Source organism: Oryctolagus cuniculus, chromosome 13 (genome assembly GCF_964237555.1).
Source record: "Oryctolagus cuniculus chromosome 13, mOryCun1.1, whole genome shotgun sequence".
Classification (NCBI taxonomy): Eukaryota; Metazoa; Chordata; class Mammalia; order Lagomorpha; family Leporidae; genus Oryctolagus; species Oryctolagus cuniculus.
In genome coordinates, this window is record NC_091444.1 from 55,990,367 (window position 1) to 56,014,033 (window position 23,667).

At 38.6% G+C, this 23,667-nt stretch overlaps 1 protein-coding gene across 3 annotated transcripts in view; it reads right to left on the bottom strand.

Moving 5' to 3' along the window:
- The window catches only part of KMO (kynurenine 3-monooxygenase), a 38,376-nt gene that overhangs the window by 676 nt on the left and 14,033 nt on the right, over positions 1-23,667 (bottom strand). For all 3 annotated transcript variants that reach the window (XM_070055558.1, XM_008268225.4, XM_051821472.2), the window contains 10 exons: positions 19,043-19,091; positions 13,498-13,585; positions 11,637-11,802; positions 10,030-10,101; positions 8,453-8,574; positions 6,603-6,750; positions 4,978-5,035; positions 2,039-2,121; positions 872-973; positions 722-781 (listed from right to left, as the gene is read on the bottom strand). In XM_070055558.1, coding sequence (XP_069911659.1) covers positions 722-781; positions 872-973; positions 2,039-2,121; positions 4,978-5,035; positions 6,603-6,750; positions 8,453-8,574; positions 10,030-10,101; positions 11,637-11,802; positions 13,498-13,585; positions 19,043-19,091 — 948 coding nt within the window. The remainder of the gene's footprint in view (positions 1-721; positions 782-871; positions 974-2,038; positions 2,122-4,977; positions 5,036-6,602; positions 6,751-8,452; positions 8,575-10,029; positions 10,102-11,636; positions 11,803-13,497; positions 13,586-19,042; positions 19,092-23,667) is intronic.

The window sequence follows — 23,667 nt, forward strand, 5'->3', positions numbered from 1 at the left end:
TGTATATTTTAAGAATATTGAAGATGCTTAAGCCTGTTATTGTCTCTCCATCTTTGCCTATGGCCATTCTTACACATCTATGCTGCCTTGGAACTTGCCCTTCCTACGCTAGCCATGTTACCCACCCCTGTTCTCCCCAGGTCAGTTTATCGCTCTCCACTGCAGGTTTCTGTCTCCCTAGACCCTTTAACATGTGACGGAAAGGATTTGTGTCTTGTTCATTACTATGTTCAGGTCAGTATTGATGCAGTAAATAAAACTATTTGTTGAATGAGTGAAGTTGCAAAATTCCTAAAGTGGAAGATCACAAATCTGAATTCTACCTGATGGCACCTTTTGGGACAATTCCCCAAAATGAATGTATCATAGCATTATACTAGAATTGGATAAGATTTCATAAGGGACTCAGTTCCAATTTTACAAATGAAATCCATAGAATATTATACAAATCAAAAGTCAAGAATGGTCCACATTGCTAAAATAAAGCAAAAAGTTGAGAAGTAGTACCATCCGCTTATTTTTCTAATTTCTTCCCTTCAAAAGCTCTCGTAACTAGCTTTGTCTTTGTAATGTTATTTAGGCCCTTTGTGTATTCAGGACACTTTTTCTTCAGAAGATAAAATTTGGTTTCCATACTTGACATAAACATAACCAGAACACTGTAACACTTCAACACATGAGTTGTTTTTTTTTTCTTTTTTTAAATATAAGCTGTTCCAACCTTTTTTTGCCAATGCCAGCGCAGCACTGCCTCATGGTATCTTATTCTGGAAAAGGTGACCTGTAGGGAAGTTTAAAGAGTATTCTTGTATTTTCTTTAATGGCTAAACAGAGGATTAAAATGGGGGAAAATCTTAAATCCAGACCTTACCATGGTATAGAGAGGGATAAAAGTAGATGGCATAATACAATGAAGAACTCTCTCTATGTTCTTTTGAAAAATGAACCACCTTGAGTTGACATGTGCTCGCATCTGCAACAGTGTAAGAGAACTTTTAAAAGAGTATCTTGAACAAAATACAGGTACCTCTGTTTACTTTGTACAATTTATTATTATTCTGCATTCCCACTTATAACAATGTTAAATACAAGGTCTAATTCTTATTTCCGTAAGGGTTGTTTCAAATCCCTTTTAGAAATGTCAATAAAACAGGATAGTATCTTGAAAAATGTATAGCAAATACACAAAACCTGTTAGGGAGGTCTATTTTATTCAGAGGTCATTATAAGAACTGTATTTCAGCAAAGGGTTTGTTCAACCATATCTATGAATAATCTGTGAGCCCACAGATTTGACCAATTGCTATTGTGTCTTGTTTAGGTTGTAATACTGTTTATGGCAACAAGGGATTATTTGAAGCTGTGGCTGTCTTGACCTGCTAATTACTCAGGACAAGTAATATCTTGTTGCTGTCCTGTCTTAAGTACTCAGACTAGATACATCACTAAAGCATTTTAGTTATCTTCTGTTTACCCTGAACTCATTTTTATTTCTTTATATCTTCAGGAGAGAGCAAAAACAGTGTGTCGCTTTCTTTCTTAAATTTATCTTGTGAATTTTTTTGTTGTTGCTTAAAAACTATAACTATAACCACTATCATGAGCTTTCCATATGACTGACTCAAAACAGAATTAATGGATTTTTGAAAGTACAAATTTTTTTTTATATTGTACCGTTTTTCCATTGCATAAAGCTCCAAGGGATATTCTAAATTTGCAGAGTTAAAATGTTAGATGGAAAGGTCATTCAGCATTTCTTAGATTTCCTAAATATGTCAACACATCCACTAACATAGCATAATACTAACTCTACTATTCAGTATTTGATCCTGTGAACTATCAGTGATTTTGTAATTGCCATTACTTTAAAATGCTCCTAAAGTATAGGAACATGTGTGTGTGTGTGTGTGTGTGTTTATATCTATTCTTAAGCAGCATGTGTAAGATGGGGATAGAGCAAAGAAAAAGAAAATCAAAAGAACATTTTCAAGGTATCTATGAATCACCTCATGGGATGGAGCTGAAACTTCTCACTCACCTCTATGTAATTATACATGGATAGGTCCGAAATTGCATGGTCATCTGGAATTCTAAATCTTGAGAATTCAGGAAGACATATACCTGGAAACCAAGTTAAATAATATATTGTTCCAAAAGTCTATAAAAATGTGCTGGGCTGTACACAGTTCAAACTATATATTCTTTTTTTTAAAAAAAAGATTTATTTATTTATTTGAAAGTCAGAGTTACACAGAGAGAGGAGAGGCAGAGAGAGAGAGAGAGAGAGAGAGAGAGAAAGGTCTTCCATCTGATGATTCACTCCCTAGATGGCCGCAACGGCCAGAGCTATGCCTATCTGAAGCCAGGAGCCAGGAGGCCATCTTCTACTGCTTTCCCAGGCCATAGCAGAGAGCTGGACAGGAAGTGGAGCAGCCGGGTCTCGAACCAGCACCCATATGGGATGCCGGCGCTTCAGGGCAGGGCATTAACCCATTGTGCCACTGCGCCAGCCCCCAAACTATATATTCAATACCCATGTTCTCTCTAATCTTTTCAAACTATAGGTACCCATTCTGCATGACCAACAATCTATAACTTTTGAGCAATGCACAGGGTATTTCCTGTTGTGATTAAATAAAACTTAAAGTTAATATACTATATAATTATTAATAAAACATTATTTGTCTTTATTCATAAGTGTGAAACAGTTCACATCAATGATACTCAATGACCTGTAGCCCCTCTTTGAGTCTGCTTCTCTCTTTTCTATGCTCCTTTGGTATCCCATGCACATTTGTTTCATTGTATCTAAAACATATTATTAGCTTAGATATCAGCTTCCCCTAGAGGACACCTTTCATGTTTTATTCATGCTGGTAGTAGTAAATATTGAATAAATGTTTGACAGATGAATGACTAACTTGCATTGCTTTCACACAATGATCGATTAGTTGTCATGAGGCCTTTTCTGAAGTTAAAAATCCTGAATTCAAGTTCCAGCTTCATCACTCTGAGGCTGCATGATTTGGGGTAAATTATTTAATATATTTCTGAGCTTGAATTCCCCATTTGAAAATGATGACAGAATATTATTATGTTCCGTGTTTCTTGTGGGACCAAATGAGACAACACATTTTTTTAAAAAGGAAGATACTAATGCGTATTAAATGTTCAGTATGTTACTAATGATTATTATTGATTTGTCTTCATTTTCTAGTACTCAAAAACCAGTGTTGACAGTATGCTCTGATATCTGTATGAACCCTCTCACCACCCTTTTCATAGTCAGGCTAAAAAGGGAGGAAACGATGCCTCTGGATCCTGAGCATCTAAGTGAGATGGGGAAAGAAAGGAACAGGAGGAGGAGGAGGAGGAGGAGGAGGAGGAGGAGAAATTTACTCTGAAACACCCCCACTCTCTTCAGATCTACTCTCCAATGTCCACTGACTTTCATTAACGCCAAAGCCTACACGTACTTTGAGGTCAGTTTATGCCAGGCTTTTGTTTTCCTTTTAAATCTTTACATAAATTATTTCATTTAATCTTTACAGTTCTTACATTGCTCTTATAACCCCACTTTGTAGGTGAAAAAGGACTGAGGTTTTAGAAAGATGAAGTGACTTACTGAAGATCACACAGCTAAGAGGGTAAGCCAGGACTTGAATCTGAGTATAAGTTTATGGCCAGTTCTCTAGTCTATCCCTTAGCTGAAACAGGTATAAATTCAGAAGTAGCCTTTGAGAACATGTGATGCTGCAAACCAGGAAAAGGTTTCGCAGTTCTTAGGCTATTGTTTGCAATTTTAATTGCACATATAGTCATCCCCCATGTCCACAGGTTTTGCATGCATGGATTTGAACAACACTGGATGGAAAAATACACGAAAAAGCAATAGCATCTCTACAGAACACATACAGACTTTGTTTCCTTGTCGTTATTCTATAAACAATACAGGGTAACACTATCATACAGCACTTACATTGTATGAAGTACCATAAGGAAATCTAGAAATGATTTAAAATATATGGAAGGGAGATTTATATCAAAAGGTATTTCCATCTAGGTTGTATGGAAATGTTATCCCCTTTTATATAAGGGCTTTAAATATGTGCAGATTTTATTATTTTTTAAAATTTATTTAACAGGTAGAGTTACAGACAGTGTGAGAGAGAGAGAGACAGAGAGAAAGGTCCTCTTTCCATTGGTTCACTCCCCAAATGGCCGCCCTGGCTGGTGCTGCACTGATCCGAAGCCAGGAGCCAGGTGTTTCTTCCTGGTCTCCCATGTGGGTACAGGGGCCCAAGCACTTAAGCCATCCTCCACTGCCCTCCCAGGCCACAGCAGAGAGCTGGACTGGAAGAGGAGCGACCGGGACTAGAACCCGGCGCCTGATTTTGTTATCTGTGGGGGTCCTGGAACCAATCCCACTCAGATACCAAGGGACAGCTTATATATAATTGTATATATTTGATTTAATTTAATTCCCAAATTTTCCATAAAAACTTAAAACTTCAGCATTTGTAAAATAAATATATTGGCTGAATCCGTTTTAATCAAAAACCAAACAGATGTATCAGAAGTAACTACTGTTAAGGCAAACAGCAAGAAAGTACTGGAGCTTTTAGGGGTGTTTCTGAGGGTATGTGGTAGGGGGCATGGCGAGGGTGGGGGTGGGGGCATTATCCAGGTTGAAAAGGGAGAGGAAGGAGGGTCTCTCAGCCAAGCTTTGGTTCTCTGAACTTTCACCTTTGGATCCCTCTATGTAATTCCATGCACAGACCTTAAAAGAAACACTGTTTCTCTAACTAGGTGCTCATAATCTCATACAGGCAACAAGAGTGGCATAGGCTTGTAATAGAAAAGTGAGTAATCCTGAACAAGCAATAGACTTCATGAGTTTTTGATCACTGAGGATCAGAAACTGGCCTAAAGTTTTCAGCAGGGCTAGTCCAGGTGCAATTGAAAAATTTTACTTACTAAGATCATTATTGAACTTTTCCATTAACTCATCAAATACCAAGCAGTCTTCAAAGCCCTGAAATTAAAAAAGGGAGGAGGGGAGTAGAGGGAATAAACCAAAAACAATAAAATCTTAGCAATTTTGAAAGATCTTCCACTGGTGAGTATCATTCATGGGCTGTCTGTCCTCATCAATGTACAGTAACAAGAGATGATTGTTGACTGGTATTGAATTCTGATTCTAAAGACATCAAGTGCATGTCTTGCTGGTGTTATCTTTGCCCACTTCATGTATATATCAGTTATCATGATTTTGAATTTGACCAAAATGTCTTTTACTATTATAATCTTGACATATTCCATGGTTATATTGAGAAGAATGAATATATTATTCTACCAGGAGTTTTAGAATTATATTTAAAATATTCAGATGCTTAAGATTCACATTTATAGCAACTTAATGATGGGATAAAAATACTCCCCATATTAAGTTATATTTCTATAACTCAAGATCAAAGCAAATATTCAAATCACTAAGTCCACAAAATAAGTTAGGTACTATGCTAAATACAGTGAGAAATAAGAAAATTAAAAACTGTGTTTCTTATTTTCTAGGAATTCAAACTATACTTTTATTGACAATAAAAAATCTGAAAAAGACATATCTTTGCAACATTTATTTGCATCTGAAGCAAGTAAATTTGTTAAATAAATTACATAGGTCCTGAATTTTACAGAAATTTAGAAATAAAAGCATATGAGGCAGAGATAACAGTTTTCAATTATTTATTTAAGTTAATTCATTTATTTTCCTACAGATCTCTGAGATAGGTAGGTGTTAAAAATTCCAATTTTATAGAAGAAGTAGCAAAGGCAGGGTAAGTGAGATGTACAGTATCATACTGTGTAGAAAACCTGGAGCCAGAATTTGAACCCAGGGATTCTAATGCTAGGTTCTGGGCACTCATCCTCTATGCTACAGTTGATATTTGCTTATGTTTTTATATATAAAAAGTGCTTACAACTGCTTTTTGGAAAATATTACTGAGCAGACTCATAAGCTATTTTTACTGCAATAACCAAACACAATATACGACCAAATTATAAAGCTATTAGTTTGCAGGCACACACATATACACAATTAACTTAGGATTCTTTAAAATCAGTGTTCAATATTTTCCCATGAAAGCCATTTTATTCAACAGCTAATGCATTTCATACTTTTATGTAACCCTATCAATCATGTTTCCTTTTCCTATGGAAAAAAAGTAGAGAATAAACGTAACTCTCTTTGTACTTTAAGACTAACATGATAAATTTATATGTAATGTCAGGAAAAATGTATTTTAAAGATTAAGTCTTGAATCATCAATAGCTAAGTTTCCAAATCTCAAGCTATTGCATTTTCCAACTAAACACAATATTATATTATGTTTTATGGGATTTTTTTCTACATTAGACTACTGGATCAAGTAATCCATATTCTGCCTAGAGTTGATGATCAATGTAGTTTAACAGCTGGAATCATTTTTTAATTCATTATGTTCTTCAGGATAGTCTTCCCAATATTGTTTCTTTAGGACACATTAGTTGAGGTAGACCTGGAAACATTTCAGCAACTTACCTAGGGAAAAAGAACTCACCGCATTCATTCCTTGCCCAAAAAATGGCACAATGGCATGTGCTGCATCTCCCATCAGCACACAGTGAGATTTAAAGTGAAAAGAAGAGCACTTTATGGATATCATGGGCTGAGCAGGCAACAGAAAGTAATCGTGTGCTAGGGCTTGCCTTTGAGGAAAAGAACAGGAAGATGTTAAATCTGGTGTTAAGTGCTGCTTAGTCCTTTCAGATTTATTGACTTCATCACAACAGGAATTTTTTGTGTGAAAAATACACAAGAATGCCAGGAAGAAAGAGAAAAAATCAAGTTTCTTCCACACCTAAAATTCCATTGTTCTAATTACATTTTGATTTATAACAATGTTATTTGCATCCAAAAAGAACAGTTTATCTATATCTGAATAATTTTAAACATTCCTATCTAATATGTCATGAAAACTTTATTATCATTCACGTGGGTCATGGAATTTTATAATGTATTGGTATAGTTTAGGCTTTCAGGAAAAATTGAACAAATGCTTTTGTGCATTTGATTAGACTACAAAAAACAAAATTTTAAAATGTTAATCCCTATGTGTTTGGAAATGAACAATAATAAACTGTTTGGGGGGCTTGGAATATATTGATTAAAGTGTACACAATTTCATTTAGGCAAGAAGAATAAATTCAAGAGATCTATTGTAAAACATGGTGACCATAGTAAAAAATAAAAACCTAGCATTTATAAAGCATCAGTAGAGGTGTAAACAGAGATACAGTATATATCCACAGGGATCTAGCTGAAGAGGCAAGAAAAAGCTAAGCCACAAGTTTAAAAATTATGTAAGGACTAATTTTCACATGCATACAGAGATCTCCATTTGAGGCTAGAGAAGGAAATACTAAAATGATTGCATTAGTCTGCAGGAAAAATACAAGCTAGCAATTTTTTAAAGATCTGCTATGGGTCAGCAGTGGTTATCTGTTTCACATACTTAGTTCACTTAATTTTCACAACTGCCTTCAAAGGGAGGTATTTTGTTATCCATTTTAATACCAAGATTTAAGGAAGTAAGGGTCAAAAACATTGCTGTAGGTGAAGTGTTTACAGTCTCCTAAAACGCACATGTTAAAGTCTTAATCCCCAAGGTGAAGGTTATGAGAGTGGAGGTCATGAAGTGGACCCCTCAGCAATGGGGTTAGTGCCCCTCCAGGGGACCCTAGAGGAAACTAATGGCCCTTCTTTCATGTGAAGACACAATGAAAAGACCCTGAATTCGAATAAAGGACAAAATCAATCCAGAGGGTGGTTATGACCTGAGTTGGAGGAACAGCGATAAACTAGGCAGCTGACACAGTTAGCTATCAGTTGTGGGGACCTTAATGCAGGCTGGATCCTGTGCTGAGTGATTTATAGGTATGCCTCATTTCATACTCGATATCCTTTTCAGGTAAGGATCCTTACTTACCAGCATTTTAACATGAGAGATCTGAGACAGGAGAAAGCTTATGAGACTGCTGGTTGTGTCTTCTGTGCCAAAGATTTGTGTGTCTCCCAGTAGAAGGACACACAGTCCCTGTGACACAGTGCTAAATCCAGAGGGCCCCAAGGAGACTGTACAAGATTCATAAAAGCCTTGGGGCATTGTGGCTTGTTTTTCCAGAAGTCAGCCATGTTATGGTTTGTTTATTTATTTATTTACAAACTTCCTGCTCACAGCACAATATCTTTTGCCCTAGGTTACCATCATCTTTGGGATTTGAGTTTCATCATATGATTTTGGGCCTTATCTGTTACCAAAACTAGAATAAAGTGCATACTCTTTGTTTTGAATTTGGAGTAACTCAAGCCTACAGAGCAAAAGGCACATTTGTCCATCTGGAAACTTACGCTCCAATTAGAGGGATGGAATCTGGAAAGTGCTTCTGGAAGAAGTCCAGCACATCACTACCGGTTAGAAGTTTCTCAAATTCTTCAAAGGGCATGAACAAAGTGCATGTGAAAGATTTGTTCTGCGAGAAGAGAAACAGTGTGAGAGAATAAGGAGCCAGGCCAGGCCAGCACTAAAAGTGGAGCCCTAAATTACAGGACTTCCTGCTGGGATCTTAGACTTTCTGGAAGAAAAATCCAAATAGATAGGAAAGGCACTATGAGCTTGTCCCCTCTCTCACAAAGAAAACCTCTGCCAAGCCCCGGGGTGGTCCCCAGCTTCCTTGGTTATTAGAGAAACTTCTACATGGTACACTCTCTATTTTCAGCAAGCGAATACTGCACTCCTTACATTACTAACAGGATCATTGGATTTGATTTCTCCTCTTTCGTTTTCTTCCTTTTAAGAAAGGATTAATATAAATTGGACCCCAGAAGCACAAAAACCAACCAGAGAAACAAACAAGTAAGAAGAAAACTCTCCAGCATGCAGAGAAAAGCAATGCCCTTCTTTGATAACATTCCAGTGTCCTACAACCCTTAAAGACTGAACTAACTTCCTATCATATAGCCTAAAGGTCTTTGGCTTTCTTAGTTGGAGGAGAGGGGCATTTCTTCTAGCACTTTTTTTGAGGTTGTTGTTGTTATTTGAAAGAATTACAGAGAAAGAGGGAGAGGGATTGGGAGATGGAGAGACAGAGAGAGACAGAATCTTCCATGAAAGACAGAGCTACAGAGAGAGAGAAGTCTTCCATCCACTGGTTCACTTCCCCAAATGGCCTCAATGGCGAGGGTTGGGCCAAGCTGAAGCTAGAAGCCAGGAGCTTCTTCCAGGTCTCCCCCTTGGATTCAGGGGCCAATTACTTGGGCCATTCTCCACTGCTTTCCCAGGCACACTAGCAGAGAACTGAATCCAAAGTGGAGCAGCCGGGTCTTGAACTGGAGCTCATATAGGATGCTGGTGCCACACCTGCTACCCCACGCTGCCTGCCCCTCCAGTATTATCTTTACCGGAACTGACTAGCACCACCACATATAAACTCCCATTATTCGTTCGGGTAAATCCAATCTGCTTTTTAAAGTAAATAATTGGATTCCTTCAAAATCCCAGAGTTTCAAAGATTTAAAAGTGAATAGATTGGGGCAGTGTTGTGCCTTCATGGGTAAAGCCACCACCTGCAGTGCCAGCATTCCATATGGGCACCAGTTCTAGTCCCAGCTGTTCCACTTCCCAATCAGCTCCATGCTAACGTACCTGGAAAAGCAGTGGAGGATGGCCTCCAGGCACCCACATGGGAGACTGTAAGGAAGCTCCTGTCTCCTGGCTATGGCTGGCTGTTGTAGCCATTTGGGGAGTGAACCAGCAGATGAAGGATCTATCTGTCTCTCCCTCTCTCTTTGTAACTCTGCCTTTCAAATAAAATAAATCTTAAAAAAAGAAATTAAAAAAATTCTACACACACTAAGTAAAAAATGTACAGAATGGAAAACACTAATTACAGATGCAAAATTACAGTTGATAAAAAGCTTTATACTACCATGTTAGGAAGTGCAATCATCATAAAGGTATTTCTAGGCCAAATATGCAGATAATTAGGTTCCATGGCATACTGCAGAAACAAAAGCATATGTATGTTTGATTAGTGCATCAATACAGCACATCTATAAAACTTCATAATTGTTTCCATATAACTTAAACCACTGTTATGTATATGGTGATATGCATGTCCATTGTTATGTAAATAGATAGTCTTAGAAATCTTTGTGTTCTGCCTTTACAAACTCCATGTTAGGTGTTTTTTTGATGCCAAGAGTAATTCACAATTTGAAGACACACTGCAATAAGATGTTTTCTCTCTTTCCATTCAGACACACACGCACAGATATACATGTATTTACATTTATACATACAAGCATATGTAGATAAAATATATGAGTAGGGGTGTGTGTGTGTTTGTGTGTGCATGTATATGTATTTGTGGGTGTAATGTTTTTAGCTAGGTTTTTTTTTTTTTGCCTTATTTGAGTGCTTATCTAAATTGAACAGAAAGATCCGAAGTTCAAATTTCACGAGCCAAACAAATTTTACAATAAGCTTCTTATCATCTGTTTCCTATAAAATAAAGAGTAGAGAAGAGTCTTGTGACTCCTCTGCAATGCTCTCAGTAAGAATCCCTGAGTAAATATTCCTTGCTTGGGTAGATCGATTGATCCAAATACCCAATTTATATAAGCCCTCGAGGTTCTCAAGATTATTAGATATCAAAAAATATGTGAGGGCTTCAAAAAGTTCTTATTGCTTCTGTCAGTATTTTAATTTTCCTTAAGACTGTCCTACATTTATTTCTGATGATAACATAAAAATTAGCATCCACTTACCTGCCTCTGATCATATATGGCTTAACAATAAGGACCAGGGAATGAGAAACACATGGAAATCTCTTTGCAATAATTTACTAGTCATTTTATGTAATAACTATTACTTGATTCAGTCAAGGATATAAGAACTCTGGATTGTCAATATACTGGAAAATTTATTCCCAGCTTATTTGTTTTTATTTTAAGACAGCATAGATAGGCCGGTGCCATGGCTCACTAGGTTAATCCTCTGCCTGCGGCGTTGGCACCCCGAGTACTAGTCCCGGTTGGGGCGCCGGATTCTGTCCCGGTTGCTCCTCCTCCAGTCCAGATCTCTGCTGTGGCCCAGGAAGGCAGTGGAGGATGGCCCAAGTGCTTGGGCCCTGCACCCGCATGGGAGACCAGGAGAAGCACCTGGCTCCTGGCTTCGGATCGGTGCAGCGCACCAGCTGTAGCGGCCATTTGGGGGGTGAACCAACAGAAGGAAGACCTTTCTTTCTGTCTCTCTCTCTCTCACTGTCTAACTCTGCCTGTAACAAAAAAAATTAAACTTTAAAAAAAAAAGCATAGATAAACAGTATTATGTAACATAAATAGCCTCTGGGTTTCCAATAGGGTGTTGGTAAGGAGTGAGAGTGATATTATTAAAGAGGTACCGGTACATCCAATTTTGTTATTAATTAAAAGGTTCTTATGACAGCCCTAAAAACTGGTTAACACATGTTACTGAGAACTACCACACTAGAATATGTCCCTACATGCACATGGAAAAAGAGAAAGGACTTACATCCCCATTCTTAGGGGGAATAGTCAACTCCATGTATCCGTGAGGAATGTATTGCTGACTGTAATCAAAACGGGGTTTCTTCATGAGGTGAGTTCTGACTGTTGAATAGGCTCCATCACATCCTACAGTGAGGTCACAAGTGACATCTTTGGGAACATTATCAGGTCTGAAAGAGAGAATAAACCGAACACACACATACACACACAAAAGGGATAGTGGTGAAAATGGTGAATGAGTGTGAGAAGTAGTGATTCAACTGGGTAACTCAAAAAGTCACTTTTACATATCTAACAATAGATACAAAATGAGATGGAAAGATTGCCCTAATTATGGGTTTGCTTTAAGAGTGAGAACAATACACAGCCATACTTACTAGTAAAGACATACTAGGCCATGGAGATATGTCAAAGAGTTGAATTGTCGGCATGAAGGAAGAGAATCTTGCAAAGAGGGCAAGGTCTTCCAATGTACAATACATTCGTGTATTCCAAGCATATGAACAATTGCAAGGATGGGACCAGAATTTTCTTGGAGTAATGCATTTGACATGAACAGAGGGTATCCGAAGATAAGTTTAAGAAAAGAATGCAGTGTGGGGAGGGAAAGGAGAGAGCAGAAGATAATTTCGGATGTGAAGATAAAAGGTCCATATACATTATTCTGGCAAAAAAAAAAAAAAAAAACAAAACAAAACATTTTTCCACTAGGAGAATGATGTACAAAGAATGGTAATTTAAGAAAATTCACTTGGGGGTCGGCACTGTGGCACAGTGGGTTAATGCCCTGGCCTGAAGCGCCGGCATCCCATATGGGTGCCGGTTCTAGTTCCCGCCGCTCCTTTTCCGATCCAGCTCTCTGCAATGGCCTGGGAAAGCAGTAACAGATGGCCCAAGTTCTTGGGCCTCTGGACTCCTGTGGGAGACCTGGAAGAAGCTCCTGGCTCCTGGCTTTGGATTCTGACTTTCAAATAAATAAATAAATATTTAAAAAAGCAAGCAAGCAAGCAAGCAAGCTAGCTAGCTCACTTGAAGCTTGAAGTGGCAGCAGAATGTCGAAGTAGGGGACAATGGGAATAAAGGGATGGCAATGGCCTACACGTGCAGGGAATAGAGCCTGGAGGACTGCAGTGCCGCAGGGAGAAAGGAGACAGGTTCCAAAACCCACAAGGAAGAATAAAGATAAGAGAATGTTTTTAAATGTAATGGGAGAAAATCGGAAGAAGGGCACGTTGTAAATGAGTCTGTCTGGGCAATAGTACTAGGGAAATCCAGGAATTGGGACATGTTTTGGGAGAAATAAATGATCAAGGCTTTCTTTAGATGTGTTTGAGATAACGACAAGATACACCTGTGAAGATGTCTTAGGGGAAATTAACACTAATTCAGTAGGATGCAGATAACAATTGAGGATGAAGACAGAGGTCTGGACTAGAAATTTCTACCCCAGAAGTGGTTGCTGAACCCATGACTCTGAATCCATGACATATTGCAACAATGGGATATGGGACTTGGAACTTTAGAGGAAATAGAATCAGCAAAGAAGAAGCAAAGAAATAGCACCTGGGAAGAGGACAGAGGAGTAGAGCCATGGAGTGTTACCTATTTCAAGGGAGAAGAGAATTTGAAGCAGAGTGGGTGAGGTCACCGATGTTGAACACCGTGGAAGGTTAAGAACAATCACTGACTTGTATCCAGAAGGCCTCTATGGTTCATTTCAACCTAAAATTCCTTGAATCTGGAAACTCTTTGGATTGCCTCTCACTAATCATTTCACCCTTTCAAAAGAGCCAAAACAACAAAGTACAGACAGTTCTCCCCTCTACACCTTCACCTCTGAAATTCAAAGCCTGACTCGTGTTTACCCAAGCACCGTGATTGTTCCTTCCTCGGGATTACATTTCAACAGCCTGTGGCCAAAGTGCACCTTGGCATTGGAGTATTTCTCAACAGCTGAGGAAAGAAGAGAATAAACAAAACAAAAAATACACTTGATCAAATTGAAATGTTAAGTCATTTAATCAAATTGTCACTTAATCAGATCGAAATGTTAGTCACTTTCCAGGTACAATATTATAGAGGTATTTGTTCTTAACAATGTAAAAATGAATTTTTGTTGAAATGGTAATTTGATGACTGTTTGGCAGGTGTGCTGATTTAATTTTGTAGTGAAACATGAATAAAAATCAGCTAGCCTCATTTTAAAAAGAATCCAACTGGGCCAGCATTGTGGCAAAGCAGGTTAGGCTGCTGCCTGTAGTGCCAGCATCCTATATGGGTCCCAGTTTGGAAACTGACTGCTCCACTTCCAATCCCTGCTACCAGGCCTGGGAAAGTAGTGGAAGATGGGCCAAGTACTTGGGCCCTGCACCCATGTGGGAGACTCATATGAAACTCTTGGCTCCTGGCTTCAGCCTGACCCAGCCCAGGCCTTTGCAGCCATCTGGGAGGTGAACCAGCAGATGGAAGACTTTCTCTCACTCTGACTCTGTGTCTCCCTGTCTGTAATTCCACCTGTCAAATAAACAAAATGAATCTTTAAAAAAAAATCCTACTAATTTCATCACACAAATGCCCATCACTGGAATAGTTAGCACCCTTGGGAAGAAGCAGACATCACATATTTAAACAGTTGTCTCTAATTTAAGATTTTATTTGTGATGGGAAATATTCAAGCTCCTTTCATCTTATTATGCATGTTTCTGCACCTCTTTTTAGCAAGTACTCTGGACTACTGATTCTAGTTTTCACAAATATAGGTTTATTGATAGTTAATTCTTCTTGGAAGCAAACAGTAGAATAGGTAGGGGAAAAATTAGTAAGATGTTTGACATATCTCAATAAATAGAACCAAATTATTTCAGTGCCTTTCTATTTTTCCTGGTACTAACCTATAAAACTGATTGAATTTCACTATCTGAACTATTAATCACATGCTTGTGACAGATGTAAAATAATTTTTGTTCCTTCTGATGCTCATGACTAGAAAATATGCAATTATAGCATATTTATTGTTCCTAAAAGATACAAAGCAGAGGGGTGGTGCCATTACATAGCAGGTAAAACCTCCACCTGCAGTACTGGCATCCCATATGAGCTCCAGTTCGAATCCCCACTGCTCCACTTCCAATATAGCTCTCTGCTATGGCCTGGGAAAGCAGTAGAAGATGGCTCAAGGACTTAGGCCCCTGCACACACATAGGAGACCCGGAAGAAGCTCCTGGCTCCTGGCTTCATATCAGCGCAGCTCCAGCTGTTGCGGCCAATTTGGAGTGACCCAGTGGATAGAAGACCTCTCTCTTTCTATGCCTCTGGCTCTGTAACTCTGCCTTTCAAATGAATGAATAAATCTTTAAAAACAAACAAAAAAGATCAAAATAGAATACAGAGATAAGAGCTGGAGTAGACCTCAGACTTGATTTAGTTCGAAATCTTTCTGCACATCTTAGGGTAATCAAGACCCTTGAAGGGAACAGAAGATCCCTGAGATCATACAAAGCAAAAAAATTAAGAGGCAAACTCATCACTTACATTAATTATGTACAACTTCTTGTATTTCAAAATTTTTGATTGAAAATTGTTGACTTTGAGAAGAAAGTGGGGAAATAAGCAAGATATTCTGAATTCCAATTTAATATTCATATCTATATTTCTCTTTCCTTTTCATCTTAGGTTTCATCTATTTTTTAAAAAATATTTATTTATTTATTTGAAATACAGAGTTAGAGAGAGAGAGAGAGTGAGAGAGAGAGAGAAGGAGAATTGATAGAGATCTTCCACCTGCTGGTTTACTCTCCAAATGGCTGCAAGAGGTGGAGCTGAGCCAGTCTGAATCCAAGATCCAGGAGCTTCTTCCAGACCTCCCACATGGGTGCAGGGGCCCAAGGACATAGGCTTTCTTCTGCTTTTCTCAGATGCATTAGAAGTGGATTAGGGCCGGTGCCGGGGCTTAATAGGCTAATCCTCTGCCTGCGGCACCGGACACCGGGTTCTAGTCCCGGTCGGGGTGCCGGATTCTGTCCTGGTTGCCCCTCTTCCAGGCCAGCTCTCTGCTGTGGCCCGGGAGTGCAGTGGAGGATGGCCCAAGTGCTTGGGCCCTGCACCTGCATGGGAGACCAGGAGAAGCACCTGGCTCCTGGCTTCAGATCAGTGCAGTGCGCTGGCCGCAGCGCGCTGGCCATTGGAGGGTGAACCAACAGCAAAGGAAGACCTTTTTCTCTGTCTCTCTCTCTCACTGTCCACTCTGCCTGTCAAGAAAAAAAAAAAAAAAAGAAGTGGAGCAACTAGGACTCCAAACAGCACCTACATGTTATGTTGGCACCACAAGTGCAGACTTAGCACCTCGCCACAGCGTTGGCCCCAGGTTTCATCTTCTGCTCTGTGTTATTTGAGGTTGATTCAGCATTTGAAGATTTTGAGAGTCTCATATGGGACTGGAAGTTTGGAATATTAAAGTCTGAGAGATCCTAAATCAAAGAAACTTCTCTATTTATAAGAAATACTTTGACAAATAAATTTGGAGAATCAGAGTTTACCTGATACACTAAGGATATCTTTCAAATCTTATTTCATTTCTACCTAAATGTATAGTACTATATACTAAAGAATTTTCACCAGAACACCAGTCTTGGGATAGTCTCCGTGCAAACCTTGTGCCGTGGTGAAAGACAGTTGAGAAATGCTGATTACTCTGCCTTCTTGGCCCTGGGCTGTGCTGGACACAGCCACATGAACTGCTGAGTGCTTGAAATATGGCCAATCTCAACTGAGTTGCGCTGTGTACAGTTGCATGACCAATTTTACACAGAACAAAAAAACAAATCAATGAAAACACTCCACAAATAACTTGCTTATATTGGTTATATACTTAAATAACATTATTTTAGATATGTTAGGTTAATATAGCATATTAAAATTAATTTCATTTTTAAATACTTTTAAATTATTTGAAAGGCAGGGCAGGGGGAGGGAAGAGAGACAGTGCTCCCATCTTCTGGTTTACTCCTAAATGCTGTCAATGGCTGGGTTGAGCTGTACTAAATCCAGGGAACTGGAAATTCAATCTGGATCTCCCACATGGGTGGCAGGAACCCAGGTACTTGGGCCATCAGCCACTGCCTCCCAGGTGCATTAGTTAGAAGTTGGATTGGAAGCACAAAATTGTCAGGCTTGAATCAGGCACTCTGATATAGGACAGTTGTGTCCCAAGTGACAGCTTACCTGCTGTGCCACAACTCCCATCCCTTAAAACTTTTTGATGCAGGATTTGTTAAATTTGCTAAACTATATATCATTTTTCTATGTTGTTTTCTGTAGCAACTATTAACATCCTATAGAATAGTGAACCATGAAACAATCCTACACGAAATACTGATGCAGAGAGATTATTTAGTTAGGATCAGAAAGGAGGCTGTTCTGTTGGAGAGAAATGAACACTTATAATTAACTAGTTAAATGTGTAGAACAGGTGGTTCATACATTTGATGCCTTGTAAAAAATAAAGAACTTTATTTGCCAAATGAAATTTGGGAGTCAAGAGATTCAACATTCATTTTACTAACACATTTATGAAATGGCATAAATTGCAGCACTTTCTTAAAGAAAAATAATGACCTCCTATTGTACACATCAAGGTTACACCTTTCCCATCTCACCCCTGAGCATCAGCAGATATTTTATAGATAATATTGGAGAAGAAACTGTAGTAGTTCAAAGTGTGGGCTTTGACATAAACAAGCTCAAGGCCAAATTTAGAGTCTACAAGTTTAACAGTGTAACCTAATCTCTTCAGGCCTCCATTTCACCACCCATGAAACCAAAATAAAAATAATTCCTTTTATGTCATTATTGCTAGGATTATATAAATTAATAGAAATAAAGCACTTAAACATAATATCTGCTGCTTCACTGCTTAAAAATAAGGCTTGCTATTATTTTTATCTTAGTAAATTTAGAGGATACTGTAAAGAAGTTACCTTTGAAAAGCTGTTTAAATGTGGTTCATTTGCTCTCTTAAGATCAGTGTGAATACGTTTAGCAAGCTGACCCCATCCCACCCATCTACTTGTCCAAAAGACAGGCTGCTAAATATAACTAAAGAAATGGAATTCAGAAGAATACTAAGCTCTATTTCAGAGTCCTCAGTAAATCAACTAGAATGAAATTCCCCATCACACTCCGTCTCCCAGTTCAATACAATTTGTTTGACTCAATTAAATTCAATTTGAGAGACATTGCAAATCCACTTTGTGAAGGTACTGTAGAGACACAAAGACAAATTCTGTAGAAACTCACCCCTTCAAAGATCAAAGGCTATTGGTCTACATAAAGAGGAACTGGTTGAAAACATTGTAGAGAAGGTCATGCTTTGTTGGCAATGAATCTGTTGAGTACAAATGCTGAAGAGCTATTATGACCTAGGCTTAAATTTAGTAATGGTTGCATGAGGTATGATTGGATTGATTATTCAACTACAAATTTAATTTACAATCCAGTAGCTTTGCATTAAAGCATAGGTCTTTTTAGTTACTCAGATTACAAATGTCAGGGTTATATTTCACACTTTCCTCTCTCTAACCCTCAGATCTCTATCTACTTAGTTTCCTACAAATATCATGAATTTATACTCTTTGCTACAGCTATCATAGTTTTAGTCCTGGGCCTCCCTTTTCACACAGGAAGTAAGACAATTCCCAAAAGACTGTAGCTGTCTTATCAGCCTCCATACTAATGCTTTTCATGTATATGAAATGCAAATATAACCATGTGACTTTGTAAATCGCTTGAGCTTATCTGTTGTACTGGTCTCTGAGTTCCTCATGGAAGAATGAACACCTGTTCATTCCAGTGCTCAAGAGAAAATAGGAATGTAGTGCATGTTGGACAAGCAATTTTCATGTGGAAAACTGCTATAGTGAAAACAAGACACCAGAGGCTGAATTGCTACTACTTTTTAAGAAGGAGTTTGTGGGGCAGGTGTTTGGTGGGTTAGTTGAGATGCGACATCCGATGCCCATATCCCATATTAGAGTGCCTGTGTTCAAGTTATGGCACCATTCCCAATTCTAGCTTTCTGCTTGTGCACATCCTGGAAAACAACAGTACTTGATTCCCTGCCACCTATGTGGGAGATCTGCATTGAGTTTTGGAATCCCAGCTGTTAGCTATTTCAGGTATCTGGGGGAGTGAACCAGTGAATGGGAGATCTGTCTGTCTGTCTCTATCTCTGTTACTCTGTGTTTCAAATAAATAAATAAATTTTAAAAATGAAGGGCTTTGTAATGTACATAGTATTACTATTTATAACTTATATAAAGGACTAATGAGAGAATCCCAACAAGTTATGTGACAAAATTAGCCTTGTGTACTTAACCCAAAATGATAACTGGTAAATAAAATCATTGGACTTACCATTCAATAGATCCTTGTTTAAATTTTCTCTGCTTATAGAAAGAATATACTGCAAGAAAAATAAAGTAGACAATGTTTCTGGATCAAATAAAGCTATAATTCTAAGTTATTCTGCAAAAAGCAATCATTATTTAGCAGAAGATTATAAGCTTAGTTTTATAACTATTTAGCTAAATGGCCTTTAAAAAAAAACAGTTTAGCCAAATACATGTAATTCAATGCCAAAGTTTTAATTTCGTTTTTTTTCCAAATTTGATACTATAAAAATCAGACTCTTCTCTTGCAGCTAAAATATTATTTTTATCAAGAAAATTTGGGGAGCTGGTTCTGTGGGATAGTAGGTTAAGCTGCTGTCTTGCAGGTGCTAGCATCCTGTATGGGTGCCAGTTCAATTCCCTGATGCTCCACTTCCAATCCAGCTTCCTGCTAATGTGCCCAGGAAAAAAGCAGAAAATGGCCAAAGTGCTTGGGCCCCTGTACCCCTATGGGAGACCTAGAAGAAGCTCCTGGCTCCTGGCTTCTGTCTGGCCCAGTTCCAGCCATTGCAGCCATTTGGGGAGTGAACCAGCGGATGGAAGATCTCTGACTTTCTGTCTCTCCCTCTCTCTCTGTAACTCTGCCTTTCAAATAAAATAAATAATAAATCTTTTTTAAAAAGAAAATTTTGTTTTGATAACAAGATCATCAATGTCATATTTTCATCTTAGGTCTCCAAATTAAGCTGTTGGAAAAACTTCAGTGATGACAGCATCACTAGAATAAAGAGGCTACTTTGAAAACCTTCAGTCCAATGGAAAAGGTGTGTGTGTGTGCAGGTGTGTGTGTGTGTGTGTGTGTGTGTGTGTGTATAATGTGGCTGTGGTAGGGATGGAGATTGGTAGGAGGAGTAGGACCCACCCTCACCGGGATGCTTGCTGGTTGCTTCTGACTTTATAGGACAATCCATCAGGCCCATCAGTCAAGGTAGACTAGGCTTCTAGGGCTTACAATACTTTTAAGTAATCCATGAGAATGTTTTTAGTTTACTTTAAAAATCAGAAGGAAAAACATAAGTATAATAATAATAAATATTGTATAATGATGAATCCAGCCTTTATCCCAATATAGCTTTTTTTAAAAAAGATTTTTACAAATTCAGAGTTGGTGAACTCAAGGGGCTTCCATAGCCTAGACAGCTCATAGCAAGAGTCTCGGGTGATTGCTGACGTCATAAATAAGAGTGCCAATTGTTAAATCAACAACGGGAGTCACTGGGTTCATGCTCCCCACGCAGGATCTCTGTCCTTAATATGTTTATCTATGAAACTCAAAAACAACACTACTAGTCGAACAATACCCTATACCTGGTTCGGTTGTGTGAGTGCAACCTGTTGAAATCCCTGCTTAGTATATACTAAATTGATCTTCGGTATATGAAGGTAACTGAAAATGAAACGTGATGAAGGGCGGGATGGGAGAGGAAGTGGGTGAGGGGAGGGCCACGGGAGGGAGGGAGGGAGGGGGGAAGCCACAACAATACAAAAGATGCATTTTATGTTCTACTTAAAACTATTGGTTGAGCTCTGTAATTAATACACAATTACTCTTAGGTGTTTAATCAATGCTATAACTAGTACTCAAATAGTATTTTACACTTTGTGTTTCTGTGTGGGAGCAAAATGTGGTAATCTTTACTTAACATATGCTAAATTGATCTTCTGTATATAAAGATAATTGAAAATTAATTGTGATGTGAAGGGGAAGGGGAGAGGGAGTGGGAGAGGGGAGTGTTGTGGATGGGAGGGAAGACACGGGGGGCGGGGGGAGGAGGCTATTATGGTCCATAAGCTGTACTTTGGAAATTTATGCTCATTAAATAAATTTTAAAAAAAAAGATTTTTATTTATTTATTTGAATGGTAGAGTTACAGAGAGAGGGAGAGACAGAAAGGTCTTCAATCTGCAGGTTCACTCCCCAAATGACTTTGATTGGTAGAGATGAACCGATCTGAAACCAGGAGCCAGGAGCTTCTTCCAGGTCGCCCATATGAGTGAAGGGGCCTAAGGATCTGGGCCACCTTCTACTGCTTTCCCAGGCCATAGCAGAGAGCTGGATTGGAAGAGGAGCAGCCAGGATTTGAATTGGTGCCCATATGGGATTCCAGCGCTGCTGGTGGAGGCTTAGCCCACTACACCACAGCACCAGCCCCCAATATAGCTTTATCCCAATATATTTATAAAATCTAATTATTAATACTTGCTATTTTATAGGAAAGAAGGACTCAAGGAAGCAAAAACATGTAGCACAAGTCATACTGCACTCTTGTAATTCATGATGAATCTATTAATTTAATATTTAAACCATATAATTTTCTAAATTATGTACATAACAATATTTTAATGCAAATATAACAATTTACGAACCATCACTCATTCAAAAGTAGAAGTCTTATAATAATAGCTAAATCCATTCTTAGTGTAAAAATAATTCAATCAGACCACAGTGGCAATGACCAAGGAAGAACTTTCTGTCTTTCGTATACATTACAATGAATAGGAAGGGACTTCTTGGTTCTGTGCCTCACAGTTCTGTTTTTTGGTCTTCTAGGTAATTAATTACTGCATTTCAATGCAAATCAAAGCATATTAGGTTATATTCACATTATGAAGATTCACTTAAGTGGGGAAAATATTTTTTCCATTCAGCTATCAGAACTGGTTAAAATTTGCATCATCTAGGAACCATTGACTCAGCCCTCTGGGGACTCTGGCCAGTCTACTGCACAACTTCAGACAAAATTAGGTCCTAACCAATAGTCTTGGTCACAAGACCCATCAAGTCACACTTCTGCAATACATATTCTAAAAGGTTGATCTTGTAACAAATAAGAATAAACAAGTTAAGGGTTATAAAATGATCCTTGCATCCTAAAAGACAGTAGCAGTGAAATCTAAAAGAGGTTAATCTGCTTTAGAGATTTGTAGGACAATAGTTTTAGAGTCTATTTCTAATATGCTAGGAAAGACTGTTTACTTTCTCTAATCTCAATGTCTTTGAAGGAGAATTCTTCCAAGGAAGAGTTATGCTATTTCTCCATTTTGAGCAGAATGGCTGGGAGCATGAGTTGAGGAGCTCTGCCATGCTGTGCATATTGGAGGAGATTTTAGCAGTTCCCAGGACAACTTGAAGGGGGACTATGGGAGCACCCAGCAAGATAGGAAGGGTCTGGACACCACACAGTAGGAACAAACTGCTAGAGGACTGAAGTCAGAAAGGATGTTTGTGGGATTGCTTTGGACCTCCACAAGCTATGGAACTGGGAAGTTCAAAGCAATCTGATTTAGATTTTATATGGCAAGGAAGACCACATACCTAATCGAGAAAGTCAATAACTGATGCAAAGCTATAGAATGAGGGGTGACTATAAATTTAGCATTAACTCAGTTGTTAAGAATTGAGACACAACAGGATTGATGTGGAAAGAGCCATTTCCTCCTTCTTAAAATGTACTGAAGGACCCAAAAGAGCCATTTCCTCCTTCTTAAAATGTACTGAAGGACCCAAAGCGGGTACTCCTAACAACACTAGTGGAAATTAATGTTTCTCTCTCTCTCTCTTTCACACACACACACACACACACACACACACACAATGTGGTCTATGGTCCCTCTCTCCCATTCTCTAGCTTTTCTAATATTTGAACCATATCCTATTGCTTTGCCTTTTGCTTTGATATCTGTCCTTCTTCAGCGATTTCATATTAATACAAGATAATGATGATTGTTATGAGCATTATTATGATTACCATGAGCCACTGTCAATAAATGTAACCAAGCAGTACTATCCAGCTTTCTTGTACCATGCTCTGCCATACTCAACAGGCAACTTCCCCAGGAGAAACCCACTTTTCTGCTTTATTTCTTCCTTGATATTGCCCTCCTATGAGGCAGGCAGCCTGTTTCCTCTTCTATAAAGCAAGACAGTTGGACTCACCAAATCAAAATTTTCTAATTACTGTAAGATTCTGTTAAGCTAAAGTGAATTTACACATTGTTTTCATCCAATATAGACTCAATACTTAAAAGCTTACATTTCTTAGAAATCTGATCTCACCCAACTTCTCTCCATATAGAGATCCCCATATTATAGAACACTCTAAAACTGGTTGGAAGAGTTACTCTAGAACCCCTAAAACTAAGTCTCTTTGCCCAAGGTGCAGGATGCCAACCACTGCAACTGGGTTACTAGATAAAAGTGCAGAGCAGGGAGTCAGGCAGCTAGGGCTCAATTCCTGGATTTCCAGAGGGCTTGAAGGCACTGAATCTTATGGTTCAAAGCTGGGGATGAGCAGTGTGTGACCAGCTCTTGTGTGTGTCACTGATTGGTCCACAGTGCACACGGCCTTCCTTTGATTGGTCATTGATGGGGCCAGTGCGTTTCCTTTGCAGTAGCAAAGGCAGGCTCCTATGGTAGGTCTAAGAGCAGACTGTGCATTACTTTGATCATTGCCTGTGAGTTCCTGCAGAGATTTCAGAGTAGAGACTGGCACTGAGATGTTAACCAAGGGGGCAATTCGAACTTTTGTGATATAGAGTCTGGGCTCTGGCATTACCTTATGTCACTCTCTTAATTTTATGAATTAATCT